Genomic DNA, 23278 nt, shown 5'->3' with positions numbered 1-23278 from the left:
CTCCTTTTGGGAATTGTCTTGTATCCATCCCCTGACTGGTTCTCTTCAATGTCATTGTTTAGGATAGGCCTTTTTCACAATAGACATTTTGACTCGTCATAGTAAGAAAAGCACAGGTGTTATTAACGATTGCTCCATTCTATTCAAGGTTCCCAATAAACCACGACAGTGTGACAATGAGCCACCAGTATGCACAATGCCAGGACCATGAAACTGAAGCCGCTAAATGGAGTTCAGCCGTCATTATTTTTTATTATTCACATCATGGCTTTTCCCTCTGTGACAAGTCAAAATCTATTTTCGCTTATGATCTAGTTTTACTGTTGGACCTTCTAGTGTAATCTACTCAAAGCAGCTTGTTACACCTTGGTTACAAGCAGGTGATTGCCCTTCAGCTAATAAAAGCATCTGATATGAACAAGAGATGGCACTAGCCACATTTAGGTGTGTGCCATAATAAACGGGTGAATACTGCACTTGGGCAATCAGTTATAATTATATTCTATAGGGACATTAAAGTCTTATCTGTTGATCAGTTTGAAAAAATCCTAGTTGCATTTTTAGGGCGGTAGTAAAACATATAGTCCAAGGTGCTTGATATTAAAGGAACTGAACATTATTTTGTAGATTTTATGTATTAACGTGATCCATTTCCAGTCAAATATCTTTCGCTGGTGTGATAGTTGAAAACTTAGGGTAGTTCCCACATCAGGGACGGGGCATCCCCTGGTTTCCCAAGAGCGACTCGACTCTCGCGAGATGATAGTTGCCGTCGGGAGCGCGCAGTGACGTGGGCGTTCACGTTTCCGCGCGCCCAGCACAACGAGAACAGAACAGGGCGAAAAATCCAGCGAAAGCTAGTCCAGACTGAGCTTCCTGACCCGAGCGCGTTGTGTAGAGGAAGTTATCTCCAGACGGCCCAGCCTGCACGGGGAGCTCGGGGTTTCTGCCGTTCTCCTTTCTCTCTTCTTCTTCTTCTTCTTTTCTTTTTTTGCACAACTGCACCGATTTTGCACGGCTGGGCGGTTGAAGTTTAGTGTAATTCGGGACCCGCTCCGTTTTGAGTTGCAGTGGGGAGCAGCAGTACCCGCTCCGCGTCGTGCCACACAGGGAGGAGAGGAGAGGAGAGGAGAAGAGGAGAAGAGGGGAGAGGAGAGGAGAGCAGAGCAGAGCAGAGAAGAGAGGGGGCAGAAGTTTCCGCTGGCTTGTTTTGTCACTGCGGGGCTGGTAAATCCGCAGGAATGTCGCAGAAGGAGAGACCCACTTTCTACCGACAGGAGCTCAACAAAACCGTGTGGGAGGTCCCGGAGCGATACAAGAACTTATCTCCCGTCGGCTCCGGCGCTTATGGATCCGTATGGTAAGCAGTTGTTGCAGACTGTCGAGAGCACACGCAGCACGATTGCACAACAGCAGCACGGGTTCCCACCACCCACAGAGGCCCGTCAGAGCTGCCTCCCCGCGGGCTGCTCGTCCGCCTGTGAAGGGTGCCATCGGTAGAAGGGAGGGGGGGGGGGGTATTCCTTGTGCCTTTTTTGTTTACGTTTTCGTACTTGGGCTGTTACGATTTGAGGGCGCACCGTGCACGCTTCGGAGTGGCTCGCGTTTCTTCGGCGGGCGGGCGGGCGGGGATTATTTTTGTTTTCGTGCACATTTTTCGCTCCGCCGTCTTACTCACTCTTGTGCTTTTAATCACCTGCATGTACCGCTAGTTACCGGTAGCTCCAGAAGTTCAACCGCAAGTTTAATGCGTTCAATGTGCAGACGAAGCGCTCTGGTTTTTTTTTTTAATGGTTTATCAGTCTCGCTTCTGAACAAGGCTGATGACTGGCATGCCCATGCTTGCATCATCAGCCGAAGAGGTGCCTCCTCACGAGATACGATCTGGGCTCATGATACAGGCAGGGTTAACCTACACCTAGTGAAACAATCGCCCTCCACTCGAACAGTATTGTCGTCCTGCACGTACGACCTGGCACTTTACACATCCGCACATTGCGTGCATTATGTATCTGCCAGTTGGGTGCAGCCTGCAGAGTGCCAGAAGGTCACGTGGTTTTCAGAAAAGTAGGCCCCCCTCGTGCAGAGCGAGAGCTTTTCTATAGGAGACCGTGCAGCGGCGATGATGACTCTAGAATGATGTCACCCTTTCTCCCGTTGTGGTACACCCATGACTCACAGTCCCGAGGTTAGGTAGCGGCCTCAGCTATGACGCCTTTCAGTCATCACACAGTCGCGGATGGCATCGGACTGTAATTATAACTTCACTGTTAATGTTGACCCGACTTCCACTGCTTCGGCTGTCGGATACCTGTGGTTGTTTTTGCAGTTATTGGTGGTGAATAAAGGGTGAACAATGACCCCATTTCGTCCTTGAGACAATCACTGCAAGAAGGAGATACCAGTGCAAATGAAGGGCGTTAACATATCTTCATAATAGAAATCTATATATGAGAGTTATTCCCGTGATGTACATTAATAATATGTGTGTGGCTTAAAAGACTGCTTCAGAATGAAAATGGCACGTTAACCTTCTCTTAAATGACTTCTCTGGGATTCTTAACTTCATGTCTGGCCTTGATGCTCCAGAGTTAGCAGCAAAAAAAAAGCCTGACTTCATCATTCCTTCTCTCCACTGAAGTTGCCTTTGAGGAAATTCCTCTGTTTTCTCTTCTGCATTTGACTATTTCCCCCGACCAGAGCCAGCAGTTGTGCGCTTATCTCTTGGAAACATGGACACACAAGCATTTCGAGTACTATATCTTACAATAAAGTCTGCAGGCCAAGTTGTCCAAACAGCAGGGTGATGTTAACACGCTTTTGAAGGTATCTGCAAAGTATAAATAACCATGCAGCACCTACTCCAGCATGTCACGGCTGGTGGTCAGCTAGGCACCTGCTCTAAGTCGCTCAACCGGCGGGAGTCTTTGTTGTTGCTGCCATGATGTTCCTCAGGTTCTCATCTTGATTTCTCCCCAGTTTTTAAATATGTAAAGCATGTACTATGTGGGCTTATAAATAATTTTCCTCATCAACCTGCCATGCAGGTGCGAGACTTCTAAGAAAAACACACCACCACCTTCTCCTTATTTCTGACCTTTGCTCTATTTTTTTAAATGTCAGACTTGGAGGGGATCCAGGGTTAGTGTGTGGAAAGAAAGAGTTTACTGTGAAGGCTGCTGGTGGGGATTACAGTATGGACTGTGTGCTGAGTGCCTCGTGTTTTTTAGGCTAGGTTTCTCAACTGTGCAGAAACGAGCAGGAAACCCACGCAGGCCCACGGGACGTGTATGTATATTAAATCACTAGTACAGTTTCAACTTGATGCGGCAACGTGGAGAAAAAAAAGTTCTATCTAAATATTTTAAGCTTTGATGAAATCATAACAATAATTGACCAGCCTTTGATGGCAGGAGATACACACAGACCATGCTGTTAAAGCACATTTTAGATAAGATAGAATTATAAAGCAAAGTCAGAGTGAAAATAATCACTGCATGGCACTACAACACTATACTTTCCTTATAAGCAACACGGAAATCATCAAAAGCAGTTACTAATAATCAGAAACACTAAACTGATGTAGGAACATGATGTTTTTCTGCTTTCTCTCAAGCATTCATGTAATTGCTTTTTCGGTGTTCCCTCATTTGCCAAACACAATGACATTTAAAACTGTTATTAATTTGTTTAGACAGCAGTTTTCTGCAAATTTAGAGCACAAAAGGTTCTCTGTGCACAGCCCCGGCTTAAGGCACCGTGGTAAAAACAGGTACAGTGCTTAACTGTTGTGTATACTTAAATATTTCATACTTGAATATGACTTGAAAGCGATTCTACTCATTTTTTGTTGTGTGTCCAGCAAGGGTTTATTTTGCAAGCTTTCGCATGTGTGTTTAGCGCTAGCTCTCAGTTTGCTCTGAGGTCTCCTCCAGTGGTTTCAGCACCCAGCAGCACAAGCATTTCCTCACCCGTTTCTCTCAGCTTTGAAGCTTTTTTTTTTCCTTCTTGCTCTCATGCCTTCATGTCCCTTAGCCTCATTTATCTGTTGTCTTTAGAGGCCATATGTAGCTTTACATATTTTGCTGACTAAGCATTGTATAAAGGGGCTAATCTGGTGAGATAGTTCAATACTGCGGTAAGCTCTAGTTGACGCACTTGGTTTTAACCTCAGAGAAATGTGCGGCGACTTGTCAGCTCTCCAAGCAAACAGGAGGCTTAAGCTTGAAACCAGCAATTTTACGTGACTTTAGCTCCGGCATTCAGTCATATGAGGTGCATGACTGAATCCATCTGTGAGGTCAGAAGAGTAAAACCATTAATTTTGGTAAAAAGTTATGGATCAGGCTTTGAGCCTCAAAATGTTTTGACATTCAGACATCATGAGTAATGTGATACTTAAAAAGAGAGAACTTATTAGCTGCTTTCAAAAGACCCAGCCGGTGGTCTCCAAAAAATGATAGTTCTCACGGGATCCTGCTTTTTGGCATACAAAGTAGATCTAGACCAATTTTTTTTTTTTTCCTCACAATTTTAGCAAATTGTAGATCATATATGTGTGAGATTGTGTTTTAAAAATAAGTATTGGCTGATATATCATCAACCAACATTTCAGAATCTCAAATATAATTATTGGTGTCAGCCTCTAAAGTCCAGCAGCGGGCAGGCTATAATATAAAGTGAAGGGGAACATGCAGTCACATTTTTTAAATTCCATTATTTTAGTTAGTGTTGAAGACGGGAAATGTGTGAACTCTGTCTCATTTATTACTTTTTCCATAAATCCTTTAAGTATATGAAGTGTACATGGACATATATTCTCAAATGGTACATGCTCAGTAAAAAAAAGCCTAACAATTTGCCTATGAAAAATCTACCAATCTATAAAACATTTAAAAAACACATATAAGGTGAAAAAACTGGAGGATACAATCTTGTTTAAGTGTTGTTTAAAAGTTCTAACAACTGCATCTGAACTAGACACAGATAAAGAGGAACTTGATGTTTTTTAAGTTAGAAAAGGTTGAGGCATTCGTAAATTGTTGTCAGTCAACATCATTTCAAAATCAAATGGAGATTACATCCAAAGACTTATCAGCCGTGATTCTCAAACTTCTGGACAAGAACTGCCAAAACCACACGGTTCTGGGAACCAGTTTATCTATGAGGTGGAGGAGAGATAAGTGAGGGGTTAACTTTACTCAGTAGCTCTGCTAGAAGAGCAGATTGGAAAATTAGTGTGTTAATACACCCTGTAATAATTTGATTACAACCGAGTATGGAAATACTGAGATTGTTTCTGCTGTGTAAACACTTTAACCAGGTTATCTTACTCGCACTAACGTCATGCTCAAGGTAAGCGTGGTTGATTTATTAGAGCTGGATTATTAAATCGTTATGCCCTCCATATGTACGTTGAAAAGAGATCAGTAAAACCCTTTTACCTTCTAATATCGATGTGTGATCAGCAAAGATGAAATGAGGTCATGTCAGAAGCATTACTGTGTCTTAGGTTATTGTGTGCATAGCAAAACGTTTACTTTTGAAGATTTAGATCTCACAGAGTGGATCATGATGACGTGTCCCCAGCTACAGGAAAGTGAGATGACGACAGGGAATGTGGAACTGATCACTGCTTCATCTCACAATTAATCATTTTAATATGCATGTAGATGTTTTGGTTATATTTTCTCCCTGTAGTGCTGGTCTGATTTGATGGCAAGAGGAAGGAGAGAACACTTACTACACTCATCTCAACAAGTCATTTACAGTACACATTTGCCTGTGTGCTCACTTTTTCTGTTAATCAACATGCTGCTGATGATCACTACTTCCCCATAACGCCAGCCTCAAAACGTCGCTCCTTTTACAGCCCACATTTTTATGGCCATTTGTTATTGCACTTCCATTTATTACAGACTAATTGGGTGGTGTATGCTTAGAGGCGTCTTGTTTGTCCTGCAGATTACCAGCAGTTTTAAAGACAGTGTGCATGTGTCTTTGTTTTGTCGTTTAGCTTTGGTATACTCTGTGTTTACTGAATGTGGGTTTTCCCTCACAAGCGACAGAAATAAAAGTTGTTCTGCAAGCCAGGTACATAGAGTACATTGGGTGTGGGACATTATCTCCGACTTACTGGAAAAAACATACTGCTTATCCTTATGTTGTTATTATGGATGAGTGGCACTCAGAACCATAACTTTGTCAACCACACAGCATAATTTTTAAGGCTACTGTTTGTGGTATTGTACACAAAAACATAGGAGCTCCCAGTCATGTTTGTTCAAAAGGTCAGCAGCTCGGATCCCTCAAACAGTTTGTGAAGCATTTCCAGAGGAAAAGATTCTCATCACCTCCTATAACAAGTGGTGTGGACATGGCCTTGAAGTAAACTCTGAACTGAAAGGCCACAGTGCAGCTCCAGACTGGGTCAGTAGTTCGGGTGGTTTAGGTAGTGTTAGTGGTTTGTTTCTTTGTATAAAGAAGTTTAAACTACTGCTTGCGGCTCCTCCTCTGAATTTTGGTTGTGTATGATTCAGTTTGGAAAAGCAGTTTGAAATAAAAAGAAAGAAAAGCCCTCAATTTAAAGTTGACAAGGTTAGACCAAACTAAGAGGAAAAAACTGAGTACAGATTTTTCTTTTTTTGGACTGATTTTTGCAATCATCCATTTGTGATGCAGCCTAAGTGATTGACCTGGAAGGAATGTGGTTTATTGTAAGTGGGTTATGTTCCCTCACAGTACAGGAAATGCAGCAATGTCATGCTTCTCAGGGGAAGGAAGGCCCATCTGCCTCTCTCTCTCTAATGCCCTCACATTGTCTGTATCTCTCCCTCTTTTTTTTTTTTTTTTTAAACATCCTGGCAAAACCATCGTTACTTTCAATCCTTAGACCATGTTCTGCAGTTTTTAGTAACAGTGCTCACTTTAGGCTTATTTAACAGCAATACACCAGGAGCACATCTCACTCTCAGCTTTTATGTTGCACTTTCTTTGTGTATATTCTTTTTGCCACACCTATTTTTTTTTTCTTCTTTTTTTTTCTTTTGCACTGGCTCTGCACTGCCAATTTGGTATTCTGTTACACCGTTATAATGAAATGCGTAAAATAATGAATGAAGGGAAGAGTGAGGACCAAGGCAAAAACAGCCATACAGACTCACATGGAGGCTCCAGCAAAATCACAGGGCAGCTGCTTATTTTGATTGAAGTCAAGTTAGATATGGTGCACATTAAACCATTATGTTAACATGTTGACAATGCAATACCTGATTTTAGCAGTTATTACATTAATTATTACTAATTGCCTGACAATTTTTTTGTGTTTGTTGTAATACCTCAGTTGTTATGTCCTTGTTGTTCAAGTTATAAAAGCACTAATACTAATGTTTTGATGCATTGCTTCTACAAACAGACGTGTAGTAGTCAGCAGGGAACTTCTTGAATGAATTAAGAATAAGAAATTCTTGAATGGAGCTGTAATAACAGATTTTCAGTACCAAGTGTCAGGTGGTCTTGGACATCAACACCACACAGTTGAGGTTGGGATACATTTCTAGAGCCACCAGCCTGGAACATGTAAACAAAATTAATATAAAAAAAGATTCTTTAACTCTGTCTTAACAATTTTTTGTGCAAGCAAATGTTAATTTACCAACATGTTGTCCTCCTCGTTCTTTTTTAAGTAATAACTCGAGAAATGTACAACACTAATGTGTTCTACACAATGTAGTTGATATTTGACAACACGTTCAGTCATGTTCCCCATACAGCCTTAAGGTGCAGAGTATAATAATAGGCGAAATCAAGAGCTCAGTGTTATGCAATTATTTGCTTTGTTTATTGGCTTATGGCCACCTACACATTCTAGTGAAGTACCTCATTATCAGTTACATCAAGGGAAATATTGCAGGTTTTGATGTGACAGTTATTATTAGCCTGATGTAATGAGTTTACTTTTTATAGTTAACCGCTTTCAAATATTTTGTTTTTCTTCTGCTTTTTTTTTTCCAGTTCAGCGTATGATGTAAAGACGGGCCTGAAGGTAGCAGTGAAGAAGTTGTCCAGACCCTTCCAGTCCATCATCCATGCAAAGAGAACCTACAGAGAGCTGCGGCTGCTCAAACACATGAAGCACGAGAATGTAAGTCCCTGCAGTAAACCCAACCCCTACCTCCACCCCCTGGCCTTAAATCCTAGCCCGAGTCAAACTCCTGCTGTGTATTTGCATTGTTCTGTATTTTAACTCGGAAGACAAGATTGCATATGTGTGCACATTAACTAACACATCAGGTTTGCAGAGTGAGTGCTAACTTACAGAAGCAATCACTACTCCCAACTGCTTATAATGTTATGCTGTCTGTATCCTTGTTGATTTGCAGCATTTAATGATTGTTGAAGCTTGTTTAGCAGTGCTCTCCGGAATGTAGCTCTGTGTATGGACACCCTTGTGAAGTAAGAGTTGACAGGGAACTAAAACTAGAAACTGAAACTGGTAAGTACATGTAATTGCAGAACTCAGTCTGTTTTGATGTAACGTTTCTGCAAGCGAATGTCCAAATTCTAAGTGTTAAATTGAACTTTGAGCCATCAAGGAAAGTCCCATTTTCCATTCACGCAGACTCCTCTTGTGAAGAAGGTAAAAATCCCATTTGAAAACACTGTAATGTAACATACAGTATACATGGTACATGCATACATCAATGAACAGACATCCACTCTGTAAACATCCAAGGACTGGAACAGACGGGTAAAGTATAGAGCAGAGCCGGTTGTGCGCCCCAACGCCTCACTCTCTCTCCAGCCGAGTGTAAAAGCCCTCTTGCCCACGCCACAACAACAGGATCTGAACAGTATAAATGGATCTATGAAATAGCAGCAACCTGTGAAGAAGCGTTAAGTGGTTTCATGTGTCAGTTTCATGTGTGACAGCTTAAACACACACGTGATCACACTGGCCTCAAGCAAAAATGGGGGCTGTGGTTGGTCTGACGTCCTTTCAGAAGAGGTTTTCCCCCGCAAGGGATCAAAGCATGTTGCACGGCACCACTCGGTTAGCAGTGGCTCACCTAACCGGTTAACAACTGCAGTCCCATCACTTTCTGTGGTTTCATCTAATTTTGTTGCTCCAGCAACTTTTGATTCAGGCCATTATACTATTAATTGTTTTGGGGCAGTGGCTTTTGTAACCCTCCAGCAATCACTGCTCTCGTTTTGGTTTTCTGAGTCTCTGTGTGCATCTGTAGGTGCTGTGCATGCAGACACTTGTCCACATACGAAACACAAACACAGTTCCCAGTTCCTCTGTGCTATTGCTCCATCCAGCTAACATTTTGACCAAACAGAGAGGATCTTTATGTCTTATGTAATGTAATAATAGTCGTTACGATTCCTCAATCTGAAATGCAGCTGATAGGTTTCTGCATGTACTGTTTGGGAGCAAGTCAACTGATGAATGGTGTGTATTAGTGTGTGAGTAAGACTAGAAGTTTCTGTTGTTGCTGGGGTCTTTTTAGAGGGAAAAGGGGGAGATTTGCATTGTAAAGGTCACTCAGTAGCAATTGTACTAGGCTTGTTATGAGAGCTTACTGATGAGTGACAGGGTATACTGCTGCTTTCTCTAGTATCATCAGCCTGCAGGCACAGTGAGGGGAAGCAGTTTTAGATGTCACACTCTAGCAGAGGAAAAAGAAACTGCAGCTTGAAGAATTATGGAAAGTCTCAAAGGGGAAAATCCACCAGCAGCAGTTACAGCCCAACAGTATAAGAGATGTCACAGTGAAATGAAAGCCCAACTCTAGACAGTTAATTTAATTTTATGTGAACATTATTTTACGTCGCTTAATTGCCTTGAAGAAGTCATTACACACACTCACCCTGGAATTCATGCAGCGACTATTCAGCGACTCCAGGCCCCATCACAACATATATTGGTGTCTCCTCAGCCTAAAAAAATTGCTGAGATGAAGTTACCAAAAGATCTGATTTGGGATTGTTGATACTCTTAGCATGCAGAAGTAACTTTAAAAATATGACTGTTTTTAAAGCTACTTCTGCATACTCTGATGTTATTTAAATGTGATCCAAAAAAAAAAAAACACACAGTTTTTGCTTGCATGCATGTGTTTAGATGATTGTACAAGAGGAAGGAATTTACGTAAAGAACATTGCATGATGCTTGCCAAACCATACTGGAGAAACTAGCTGTTTAACATGGGACAAGGATTTTTCAGGTTTACACAGAATCAGTGCCTGTATCATTGTGCTCAATGCAAGTTGTCAGTGTCAGTGAAAAACTGACTCGTGTTACGAAATCAAAATATAATCTGCTTGTGTTGTCTTAGCCTAGACAGCTTGTTTTAAAAGGTTATTTTGCCATTTGTGATCACTAATGAGAATGCTGTTGTCGAGTTCTGTTTCATCATGAGAGGAAGATTTGCATAAAGCTGTGCTTTTTTGTTCTTAAAACATCAAAGTATTTTAGTCCCTGCCTATGCTTTACATAGAGAGGGATACTGTATTTTGCTCGCGCTGTTGCCAGGAGACTCCCCGGGTTTGGATTTTTGGAAAGCCTGCGTGGACCAGTCAGCTGTTTGTTGTGGCTCCATTCCACCAATCAGCCGTGGGTTTGTGCCTTGTGTGGGTGGGCTGCTCCTGTGTTTTTACAATACCTATCCACCTCTATCTCTCTCTCCAGGGAGTGGGGGTAGGGTTGGCACTCAGGGCTGCTCTCTGCCAGTGTGGCTGCATGCATACGTACATACATGAATTTGTGCAGATACAAATACAATAGCTGTAGATAAACACAAACACATACAATCATCCTCTAATGTTTTCTCTTTGTTCTTTTTCTATCCTTCGCTTCTTTCAAACCGGGATGTTGCATAAAAACAAGCTTTTTATGTCCATATAATCATTTAAGTGTTACTTACATGCAGCCTATCATATTTTGTTGCTTTCACACATTAGATTTGGTTTTCCTGTTGTGCAATCACAAACTCTTGCAAATGGCATGTATTATAGTTGAAAGACATGCAAACACACATAATTTCCAAAGCCTTTGTAATGTCTGTGAATAAAAAAAAGTACAACACATTCAGAATTTAAGTGATATTAGAAACAACTGGCCATTGTTGGAATAAGCATGTAAAACTAGCTGGATATAACTCAATCTAAAATGACACATTCCTTTAGTCTCTTAAATGTATATTTTTCTATGTTCACACTTACTGGTGCCTGTCCTGTCAGCTTGATGAACAGAATTTATCAGATCATTTCTGCTTCTCCCTCTCAAATTGGCCTCTCTAAATTTCGTTATCGGGGCTGTTGATGTGATTCAACTACTTGGTAACCAAAACAGGGTGCAAAGATAACCTTGTGTGCGTCACTAAATATAAAAGCTGGTATGAGTCCTGAAACTTGAGTAGTGTAACAAAACAGGAATTGCCTGCTTGTTTGACTAAATCAAATTAAACTCTAGATATTGCAGAACAGGATAACATCGAATACTTTAATTCTAAAGAAATGGTAAAAATGTCACAAATTTGTTGATTGTCAGTTTGTTCATTGCCAAAAAACAACTTTATTTTTGTTCACCACAACTGTGCTGACTGTGGTATCAACAAGGAAACAGCATGTTTTCTCATTAGCGGCATGCTTGCTGATATTTCCAAGTTATCAAGTGGTTGTTTATCGACAACATATAAAAACTTTATTTTTGTTCATTTGGAATCTCACATTAAAGAGTTTTGTTAAGTTTTTCTGACCTCTCGACTTCTCTTTTTGCCTTCAGGTAATTGGTCTATTAGATGTTTTCACGCCAGCGACAAGCTTAGAGGAGTTCAATGATGTGTAAGTCGCTTGTTTCTTTGTATCTGACCCCTTTATTCTTTAAGTCCATTTCTCTGCTTCCCTTCTGTCTCAGTTTTAGTTTCCCTCGTTCTAACACAGTGAAACCCTTCACATCAGCAAACAATTGTGAAATTAACACAGTACAGAAACTAGACTTACAAACACATTGTAATCCTGCCGATCATAACGTCATGTGAGTGCAGCATGTGGAGGGTTGTACCAAGGTGAATGTAGGGTGAACATGTGCGCTTTGCACATCACAGCTCGTCTCCATGGTAACAGCCATCTGGCAGTCTCCGGAGGTACTGTGTGTGTGTGCGCGTGTGTGTGTGTAAAGTTTACACACAATGTCCTTGAATTCTCTGCATGGTGTGGCGTCATCAGCATGTTGCACAGTTGTGGAAATGTGAGATGAACCTACACACAAATAAACAGAGACAACCAGCACTGAAGCTGCACAAGAAAGATTGACATTTCTCTTTCATGTGACTGGTGATACAGACAGAAACATGCTAAAATGAATCCTTATAGTGAACTGCAAGAGAGGCAGATGCATGCACAATGCACAGGGGCCAATCTCTTGTTGTGAAATGAGGTCAGATCGAGCAGATATTCCGTGCACACACTTCACATACACACCTCCACTACAATTGGCCTTCTTTAGCTGATCTGTTCGCGGTATAAACGTTTCACTCGAGAAAAGTTAAGTTAAACAATTCTGCTTTTTCCACCCTTTTTATATTAATTTCTTTGCCATTCTTGCTTTCTTAAAGTGCATGTATTATGTGTGAACTACCGGCTTTTCTTTAATGGTTGCATAGTTACACAGAATAGTAATTGATCTCATATTTAATTGCATTATTAAAGCCAAAAATAATTAAAGTTATATTACAAAGTGCTTCATAAATCATAACACCACAAGTAATAATAGTAAGAGGGACATTGAAAGCACCAAAACCAATTTAAGAAAGCAGCAGACGACAGAGACAGACATACTGGCATTTGGAGACCACATCCGATAGGCTGTATTTTTTTGCAGGTATTTGGTGACCCACCTAATGGGGGCAGACCTCAACAACATTGTCAAGTGTCAGAAGCTGACCGATGACCACGTCCAGTTTCTCATCTACCAGATTCTCAGAGGCTTAAAGGTCAGTGAAGTTCCCATTGTAACACCGTTTTTGAGCTCGACACTGGCCCCTCAGATGGTTACCATACACCCATAGGCTGTTTTACAAGATTGATTCTGAAACTGGCTAAAGTTAAGATACTAACTTGACCTTCGTCAGAATATTGAAAATGTAAAATATTATTTTTTTTCAGATTTAATAGAGTAGATGTGGAAACATACTGGAGATTCAGTAGGACACCTTTGTCTGTAAATCTAACTGGTGGCCCATTGATTGAGAATTAGCCAATTTAATGTTTTTCTGTAACCTGAACTTTGACATCTGACACAGAAACCGCAAAATAAGAAGGACCAGTGTCAAGGTATCTGAGACCGGAGTGTCTGTATGGTACTGTAATCATTATTTATGACAGCACAAAAAACCTGGGGCTTGTCACCATGATTGCTTGACTCGCTGAATCCTCTTTTTAATTGTTGACTCAATTTCTATTTCTGGCATTGATCATTCATATTTATATATGCAGCCTTTTAGTATTGACCATATATGTAAAACAAAAATCGGGTGTAATGGCATATACAACAGACTGGTGATATTTAAGAGAAACTTCCATACCCCATTATTTGAGGTGTTCCAACAGTTCAAACAGTGTAGATTTACAATGTCGCACATTTTATAGTTTTGGTAAGTCCTGTATCTGTGTAACATGGTTGCACGCACACAAACACAGTCAGCAATTAATAAGATTTTTATTTATTTATTTATTTTTTAAAATAGCAAATGGCATGCACTTTCAGTTGCGTTGTGTCTAAATTTAGCGTTTAATTTAAGTCATCATTATTTCCTTCTTTTCTCCCACAGTACATCCATTCTGCAGATATCATCCACAGAGTAAGTGGTGACCCTGTTGCATGTAATGAAGATGAATAACTTATGTTTTGTTTTTTTTTTCCCAGAGAATACATGTCCTATCCTGAGCAAACAACTTAAAACTTGTCCAGTTACATAGACAGGGAGAAAGTGATGTGTGTAATAATGTCAGCACGATGCCCCTCTGCTGACTACTCTGTCTTGCCTTTCTTCTCCTCAGGACCTGAAGCCCAGTAATCTGGCTGTGAATGAAGACTGTGAACTCAAGGTGAGAAGTAGTCCACTTACAACAATGTTCACTATATGTGATTTAGCTGTCTCCCAAACTCCTTTTTCCTCTGCTTCTTTTCCTGCTGCTTTTACTCACAAACATCACTTCATCGGTCAGATCCTGGACTTTGGTTTGGCACGGCACACAGACGATGAAATGACAGGCTACGTAGCCACCCGGTGGTACAGAGCCCCAGAGATCATGCTCAACTGGATGCACTACAATATGACAGGTATACACATAGACATTCAGTCATAATTATTTAGGGCTGCAGCTGAATGAAACATTACATCATGTGCAATTTCACATAACTGAAATTGTGTGGAAATAAATTGCTGACATTGTGTTTTTAAAGTTGTTGTAATTCACAAAATTCGCCATTTGATTTGACAAAACGGCTTGCACAATAATGGAAAAAAATAGCAACGAGTTTTTTTTATTTGCAGCACACACTGCTGATATAAAACACATAATTTCGGCAGATATATCTAGCTTTTTCTTTGCTGGTGTCACTTGTTAAGAATTTATTTTGAAAGAAATGATGAGGGTGATTTTAGAGGAAGTAGGACAGCTTTTCAGTTTTCTGGTTGACTCAACATGACGTTAAAGTGCAGCACTGGCTAAAGCAGATTCTTGCCTTGCTGGATGGCATTTGATTCTGCTTTTCACTTGTCTTACATGGCATTGTGCTGTTTACATTAATGGTCAAATAAATGAGTTATATTGCCTTTTACTGTACAGTTATAAGACACTGTTGATAGATTGAGTACCTGATCTTACTCCATTTCATAATTTTAGGAATATAATGCTTCCAATTGGCAATTATAGCATTTTTTTTTTCACCAGCAACTTTTGGTTTCTTTTATCTTGTCAGCTAAATATAATGTCAGGATTGCTTTATCCATCAGTGGTTTTTACAGCAGATGTACAGCACAAAACAACTTTAAAAATGACCTCAATGTAGTGAGAAAAAAATCTCAGCTCAACAACGACAACACAAGAATGTTTAACAGCTTGGGGAAAAAAATGAATGCTTATTTGCTGAATTTGCCACAAGTAATTTAAAAGCCTTGTTTTGAATATTACATACTGAAATCCACAAGTGTCCCATCGACAACTGTATTGGTCTTGAGCTTGTGTATGGTAAAAACTGACTTTGGCCAAAAGTGACTACGAGATAAATGTAATGTAACTGATAGTGAATATGAAGCAGGCAAGTTGTATCTAGTTCCAAAGTATTCACTGTGCTGCATGTTTGTTTGTTTTTGTAATAGTGGATATCTGGTCAGTCGGCTGCATCATGGCTGAACTCCTGACTGGACGGACACTCTTCCCTGGTACAGACCGTATCCTTCCACCGCTGTCAATGCCATGCAAAAATAAAATGGCCCTACTGAGTCAACTTGTAGGTATTGGGTAAATCTTGAAGAGGTAGTAGATGGATGCAATCTTCTCTTTTTAATATATATATATATATCTGGAAGGCTCTCACATAAGCTGTTGCTTTGTTGCGAACACCACAAGGTTTCAAACACACACAGCTTTACTTACTTGAGGCTGACTCAGAGGCATTGCTGAGTATTGAATTTTGTTAGCTGCATGCCAGAATAGTCAAGGAAGAGTGTGCGTGCGTGCGTGTGCGTGTGATGAAAGTTGGAGTCCCCTCTGGACCGTGATTCAGCGCTGCCCACTGTCTCCGCTGTTTCTCCACAGTACAGTACACCTTCCTGTTTCCCTCCCACAAAGCTTCCCATACACAGCAGCAGAGCATTCCGATGTTTTAATACGAAAACAAATAGGAAGACAGAATGTAATTTGGACACGCACGCACCTTCAAAATACACAAGTTGGCGCACACTGCCATGGTCACGGTCCTGTTAGAGATGAAACGCATGAGCCGGCTGTTGCATAACGTGTTTGTGATTCCTGCTCTAAATGATCAATCAAAACAATCCACTCCTTCACTGCATGCTCTGTGGGTGGGTGGATGTGAATATGTTTAAATGTGTGCCCTCTCACCAAATCTAAAATTCCGAGAGAGGTGGTGGAGTTTCCCACCTACAAAGCATCGTTGAATACACAGTTGTCTTTCTGTTCTATCTGGTTTACCTGTCTCAGTGAAAAGTGAGCTTTGCAATTGTGTACAGAGGCTACGGGTGTGTGGGAGAAAAATCTGACAGAGCAGGAAATCCAAAATGAGCTCTGGCATCTTACTTGCTCTCCCACAGTATAATTAAGGTACAGGGAGCTGGACCTTTGCACAGTATTTATGCCTTTTGTTTTAATTTAAAGATAGAAAGGGTGCAAAACATATCTATAATAAATTACTAATGACAATTTGGTTTGGTCTAGTATGTGAGAAGCAGACACACTACTATGACCAGATCAGTTCAAACTGTCAGTGAGCAGTTCACTGAGTCTATAAAAAAGCAGTTTAGCATGCCGTTTGCTCACACTTCCGGTATGTCTTACTTGTAGAACTGCAACGATTAGGCGATTCATCCATTTACTCAGTTGGCAGAAAATGAAGAGGCGACTATTTTGTTAATCCATTTATAGTTGTTATAGTACAGGTGTTTTTCAAGCAAAAACGCTAAACATTCTCTGGTTTCAGCCTCTCTAATGAACGCACTTGCTGCTTTTCACAGTTTTATATTATTGTAAATAAAATGTCTTTGGGTTTGAAATTTTTGATGAATATTTTTTTTCACAATTTTTTGTCATAAATAATAATAATCAGGAGAAGAATCAGTAATAAAAATAATCATTAGTTCCACCCTTTGTTGCATTTTGCCGTTTTTTCCCCTGGAAAATTTGCAAAATTACCTAAATATTGCATGCCATGCTGCTTAGTTTTGCCCAATAAAACAGAACAACCTAACCATAAATAAATGATATAGTGCTTATGAATGTGGGAGTTAGGGATTTTTGTTATTTTAACGTTTATTCAGATTTCACTATTGTATGGTGATCAACTATGCATCACAGTTAATGAAGCAGTGCACATTTGATTTGTCAATTCCTTGGTTAACATTTTCGTTTTTTTGACTGTTAAATGAATGAAAAAGTTTCCTCCAACACAGATGACAGGTTTGACTGTTGTACCTCTCACTCCTCTCTCCAACACCCTCCATCCCTTCTGTTTTCCTTCATGTGAGTGTGGTAGACATTGATCAGTTGAAGCTTATAATGATGCTCGTCGGAACCCCAGGGCCCGAGCTCTTGATGAAAATCTCTTCGGAGTCAGTGAGTGTCAAGTACCATCCCACCCAGTTTTGTTGCACTGCCCCTCCTGTCTGTGTTTTTGTTGCCTCCGTGTTGCCCTGGCAAGAGATAGGGAGTCTTCTTTACTACTTTGTATTGATGCTACCACCTCTAAGCTTCACTCTGAATGTGTGTGTTTTCTTAATTGCTTCATTTGCACTTTGGCACAAGGCTTTGATTTCCACTTGTGTCTAGCATGTACTATGACTTCTTACAGTCTACTAATCTCTTTATATGACAGAGTGAGAGACCTCTGGTGCAGCACTGGGTTACAGTGTCCATAAATCTCTCATTATAGGTTATAATCAGTCAAGGGTTGCTGTATATCAAAGCTGAGATACTGTCTTCTTCCCTCTTCCATCCTCTTCATCCTCACCCCTTGTGTGCCCCCCCCCCCCTTTTACCCCACCATACACAAACTACCCTAACTACCCATGCTCTTTGACATGCTGACCTCGATGTTATGATGCCCCTTGACTCAGAAGCTGTAGATATAAACCAGCTGCAGCAGATAATGCGCCTGACGGGGACACCCCCAGCCTCTCTCATAAGCAGGATGCCCAGCCATGAGGTGAGACACGTTCCCTCCGCCTTCCCACGTGCCCCGGCTCTTCCACCAGCTGGAATCAGGGCCGAGCAGCAGCCGTCCATCAGCCAATCCCCACATCCCTGTTTACAAACAGATACCTTTAGAATTGATGTATTAAATTGTTTCCTGCCAGTCCTTTTCTGCATATTAGCCTCTGCTCTCACTCCACTTATTCCCTGTTTCCTCTCTAACTCACCGTGCTTGTCACAGCAAGGCTTCCCAGTGTTTTGCCAGTGCAGCCAGTGTATTTTGATGGGCTCTCTGTTGCATTGGTAACACATCTTGAAAATTAGTGCACATGTTTGTTAATTGTGTTTGATTTGAGTGTTAATTAAAGTGCTGGAAGTATGTACAGTAAAAGTCATATTGCTCCAGGTAAATTTAGTAAATCAATGTTAAGTATGTCAAAAGAGTTCAGATTTTCAGCTGTAACATTATAAAGGCCTTTAACTTCCTGCTTTCTTTTAAGAGCTTTCACAGTTTTGTTCGTCATTTCTCTACTAGGCAAGGAACTACATTAATTCACTCCCCCACATGCCCAAGAGGAACTTTGCTGATGTGTTTATTGGTGCCAACCCTCTTGGTAAGTTCCCTTTTCACCATCGGGCTTTGGCTCACTCTGCTCCTGGCTCACTGAGTACCTCTAGTGGTATCATAAAGACACTGATTTTTATTTTTATTATTTCTTTCTTCTTTTAATTTTTTTTTATTGAATATAAAACTAACACTTACTTGGTTGCATCAGGGCCCGTTCACACCTGCAGCTTGGTTCATCTGGTCCAGACCAACGGGAAAAACAATACATTGTTGCATTTTAGTCCAGGTCCACTATGTATGTATTCACACTGGCTTTTTTACAAACGAATCAAGAGGAGTAAACATGAATTCACACAGACTGGCAGTTAACTCAGTGATTGGATATATTTGCCGCTTGTCTTCCTGCATCATCAGGATCCATGTGGGGAAATCACATTCAGATGACTGACAGCAGGTTATGATGCACTTTATTGCCACCGATGTCTATATTTATGTTCTTTGGTGTCACAAAGAGCTCACATAGAAATAACTAATTGTAAGTGTCGTTAGTATTATCAGGCTGCAAATTGACACTGTGTTATGAATAATGACAAACAGAGGCCGGATAAAAATAAGGCATCTTGTACAGCAGTATTACGGGGGGGTATTACTGTTTTTAATGTTTACACTTTTTAATGGACTTCATGAACTGCCAAAGTACATGTTGAAGGATGGAAACACAACACATCATTTTTAAAAAAAAAAAGGGTTTTCACTGTCTGATCAATCAGGGAAAATCTGTGAAACCCATGTGCTGAGGTGCACATGTTACCATAAATATAAATAAATAAATATACACTTGGTTAACATACAGATAATTTAACCAAGTGTATATTGACGATCAGCAGATTTGTTAGTAGCTTAGCTTGTGAAATCATGTTTAAATCACATATCTACTTTCAAAAAAAAAAATAAGAGTTCGATTGAAAACGGACCGAGACCCTCTTTTCAAACAGTCTCCGTCCAGCAGTTTAGTCTGCACCAGTGTTTGATGGACAGTTTTCACACCAGCCCAAATGAACCCTACTAAAAGGGCAAACACACCGGGGTTCGTTTTAACGAACCAAACACATTAAGTGTGAAAGCCCCCAGGGATGAGGGACTAGTGTTTGGATGGATATTTTTAGGTGATTAAACAACAGCTTGTCATGAATAACTTTCTCTACCACTGACTTTCCTAGTAAACAGCTTCTTTTGTTTCTTCTCTTCCCCGTTTTCTTTTTGCTCAGTCTTGTACTTTCCCTCATACTCACCATTGTTCCTCTCATTGCTGCTGTGTTTAAGCGGTGGACTTGCTGGAGAAAATGCTGGTGTTGGACACAGACAAGCGGATCACAGCGTCTGAGGCTCTCGCCCACACGTACTTTGCCCAGTACCACGATCCAGATGACGAGCCTGAAGCAGAGCCGTATGACCAGAGCTTTGAAAGCCGCGAGCTGGAAATTGAGGAATGGAAGAGTAAGTTGGCACATTGTGGAGGCTATGATTTGTAGCCTTATCCGTTGGGTAGAAAATAAGTAGATTTAAGTTATGTGTTCAAAATATTGATTGATAAATTGTGTCAATCCCCCTTTATTTTTCTCAGACTTAACCTACGAGGAGGTACTCAGCTTTGTGCCGCCATCATTTGATGGAGACGAGATGGAATCCTGAGGAGGAGGAATCTTTTCTTCCATCTTTTGTTTTTCAAGAGACACTCTTTAAGGACTATCAGTCTCATGTGACTATCCACCACTATCATCACACACATGCACAACCATGACATTCAAGTGCCTGCCGTCATTCATCTCTGGGGGACATTGCGATATCAGGGATAAAACTCTACATCCTGTGCATCCCACCCCCCTCCCCCACTTTGCGGTTTTGGTTACCGTTTATCCCAATGTGCTGAGGCAGCCTTTAATCCTCCTTATATTTTTAGACAGTTTTTGCTTCAGACATTTATTGTTTATATTGTGCCCCCTCTTTGATTCACAAAACTAGAAATCATATGTCAGTATTTTAAAGCAAATTGGAGAAATTGAACTGCTGATATGTATTTTATAAAGTTGTACTACTAAGAAGCAATTAATACCATAGGAAAAGGTTGAAACAATGATGTATCTAAAGTTTATCTGTTCTCCACACATTAAATTAAATGTTATTTCTATCAGTGCATAGAGACGTGTAAATATGACAGCAAACAGTATTTGTACAGAAGTACTTCAGGCAAAACTGTTACCATATGTGTGTAATAGTCAATATTTGCTGAGACACACCTCAGCTGATTCTTTTGACAGTATGACTTTTATTACGAGAGTTGAGCCTTAATTTGCATCCAAAAAGATACAGGATGTAATTTATTACATGTATGTACAGAAAAGGCTAAAAAATGTCAAATATTCACCTCTAAAAGGAAAATTCAAGGCTTCATGTTTCTTATTATTGGATTTGAAAGCCTACAGTATCCCATTTTAAACAAAAATGCAAATTTGGAGAGTATGGCTTATTTATCACCCATTTAACATCTTGTTTAATTTCAACTCCTTTCCTCCATATCAATTCTTTTAGCACTTGTGTTCGGCTGTTTCAGAAGAATGTTTTAGCAAATAGTCACCCACAGGACCATTTCAGCATGGTAAAGCCAGATTAAGCGGATTAGTTTATTGAAATTTGATGTTTTCCATCACAACATCAACTGACAATGTAATTTAATCATATTGCATTTACAAAACAGTACTATTAATGTTTATTGAATGTTGGGGGCACCAGTTTGCCCTGTATTTATGATCTTTTGTTATGTTGTTTGTATATCGATGTAAAAGAGAATATTATTTGTCAGAATTTAAGGTTGTTTTTTTTTTTTATTATTTATGGAAAGCTTACTGTATCAGAAACCAAATGTATCATCAATAGTCTCATACGTCAGTTGAGCTGTGGTGACTGCAGTTACAGCTTGTGTATCAGAGCCAACAATGTTAGTAACTTGTTGTAGACAACCATATAAATTTAAGCCCAACTCTGCTCATCTTGCAGTTGTTTGTCATGAGTTCTGAGTTTTTAAGAGTTGCTAAAAAAAATGTATGTATCTTATTGTGTTCCCTGAGGTACAGCCTTCCAAAATTATCCTGTTTCTTAAAAAAATGGCAATAGAAAACATATCCGGAAATCAAAGAAAATTAAGTATTACAAGTGAGTCAACATTAACATTGACCAACAAACCACTGAACTGTAGACTCTTCTGTGCGAACCATTTTAGAAATCCACCAACACTCAAATGTGATTTACAAGCTATATCCACAGTTGCTCTGGCTAGTGTCAACCAAACGATATCAGTGTCTTCACGATTTCATTTACAACTGCTTTCATGTAACTGTGTTTTCATGTAGTCCTTTTTCTAATGTATTATTTTATTCTTCGTATGTTAAATCAAGATTTGATATTATACTGTAATCCTGTAATATTGATTGTTTAAATGAGCAACGCTAGAAATATATCTGGCATTAATTTGAATGATTTGTTAGGGCACATGTTTGTGGAAAAGAGTGTACGTTTACTCACTGGATGCTGAAGGGCAATGCTGAACCCTTATATTTTGTCATTTTAAAACAACTGTCGATTAGATGGGATATTTATCTTGTCCATATCCCATTGTCACCAATTAATTTGGTTATTGGTTATGCTTTCTTTGCCTGAGATGTGTTCATATCTTTTTACTATGTTCTTTATTACATGTACCAAGACAGCAGGCCACGCCACCTGTAAATACCACCATTAGAAAATAAAGACTACTATTTTTCAAACCTGTAACAGTGTACAGTGTGTTGTGGTGAGTTTTAGCTTTCAGTGTGCTACCACTGGGCGGCAGCATAGCATAAGTAGAGGGAAACGTCTCGGATGACAAACTGTAAAGAAGGAAAGTGAAGCAAAACAGAAATAAAGATCTTATTAATCTAAGTACTATTTCAACTTTAGTTTGTTTATACCAGAAAATCACCCAGTTTGTGTCTGCATACTTTGCATATTACATTAAAAACACCTGGCACACAAGTGAGGGTACTTGCTTGCATACACACACACACAGTCAGAATCCCAATCCTTAATGTTAACAAAATACGAGTACAACTGTATTACTAGTTGTCAGGTAGTAGTTGAAATTTTTACTAGTCAGTGCAAGGGTAAATAAATAAAGGAAGAAAACTGATAAGAGTTCAGTTTACAGTATGTTCTCAGTGTCTCACCAGCTTTACGTGAAATATATAATTTCTGAGTCATGTGTTTCAGGGAATTTCATCCAGACTACTGCATCATGTAGGACAGATTGCTGACACACTGCTCCTCACACGTTGATGGCTGCTTTGATATTTTCCTCTGTTGGTGAAAAAAAAAAAATGACTTAAAGTGAGACAGTTGAAAGATGAAGTGACATTCTTCTTGAATGAAAAATTCAGTTCATAATCAACAAGATGCACCCTTGCTCGGTTCAGTACTTGCAGGGGTTTACAGCTACAGTCTTCCTTGGTCTGGAATGACCAGTAGCTTATGGTTTGTGCAACTTGTTTGTTTGTGGGACAGGGCGGTCTTTCATTTTAATATCACCTGCAGGACAACCGACTGATAGAAATTAGACAGTTTCTGCAAAAAAATGATCTATGTGCAAAACTGTGACTTGATGTTATGGAGCTCTGGGATATCCACCACTCCTGCCCTCTGGGCTTGTCTGAAAGACAGTCCAGATTTAGCCAGCATTTT

At 40.0% G+C, this 23278-nt stretch overlaps 1 protein-coding gene across 3 annotated transcripts; it reads left to right on the top strand.

Annotated features, from left to right (window-relative positions):
• The first annotated feature begins 788 nt into the window (after positions 1-788).
• Positions 789-22317, top strand: mapk14b (mitogen-activated protein kinase 14b). 3 transcript variants are annotated; one of them, XM_040116012.1, is made up of 12 exons: positions 792-1360; positions 8014-8143; positions 11792-11850; positions 12890-13001; positions 13839-13868; positions 14068-14115; positions 14236-14350; positions 15393-15464; positions 17285-17364; positions 18476-18554; positions 19832-20005; positions 20133-22317. In XM_040116012.1, the coding sequence occupies exons 1-12, from the start codon at positions 1242-1244 to the stop codon at positions 20198-20200; spliced, it is 1086 nt and encodes a 361-aa protein (XP_039971946.1). In that variant the 5' UTR covers positions 792-1241; the 3' UTR covers positions 20201-22317. The 3 variants fall into 3 exon arrangements, with proteins under 3 accessions (XP_039971944.1, XP_039971946.1, XP_039971945.1); XM_040116011.1 differs by lacking the exon at positions 17285-17364 and adding an exon at positions 17874-17953 and having other exon boundaries at positions 794-1360; XM_040116010.1 differs by having other exon boundaries at positions 789-1360; positions 14068-14350.
• The last annotated feature ends 961 nt before the right edge of the window (positions 22318-23278 follow it).

This window comes from Xiphias gladius, chromosome 21 (genome assembly GCF_016859285.1).
Source record: "Xiphias gladius isolate SHS-SW01 ecotype Sanya breed wild chromosome 21, ASM1685928v1, whole genome shotgun sequence".
Classification (NCBI taxonomy): domain Eukaryota; kingdom Metazoa; phylum Chordata; class Actinopteri; order Istiophoriformes; family Xiphiidae; genus Xiphias; species Xiphias gladius.
This window is presented reverse-complemented; position numbering and strand designations above follow the sequence as displayed.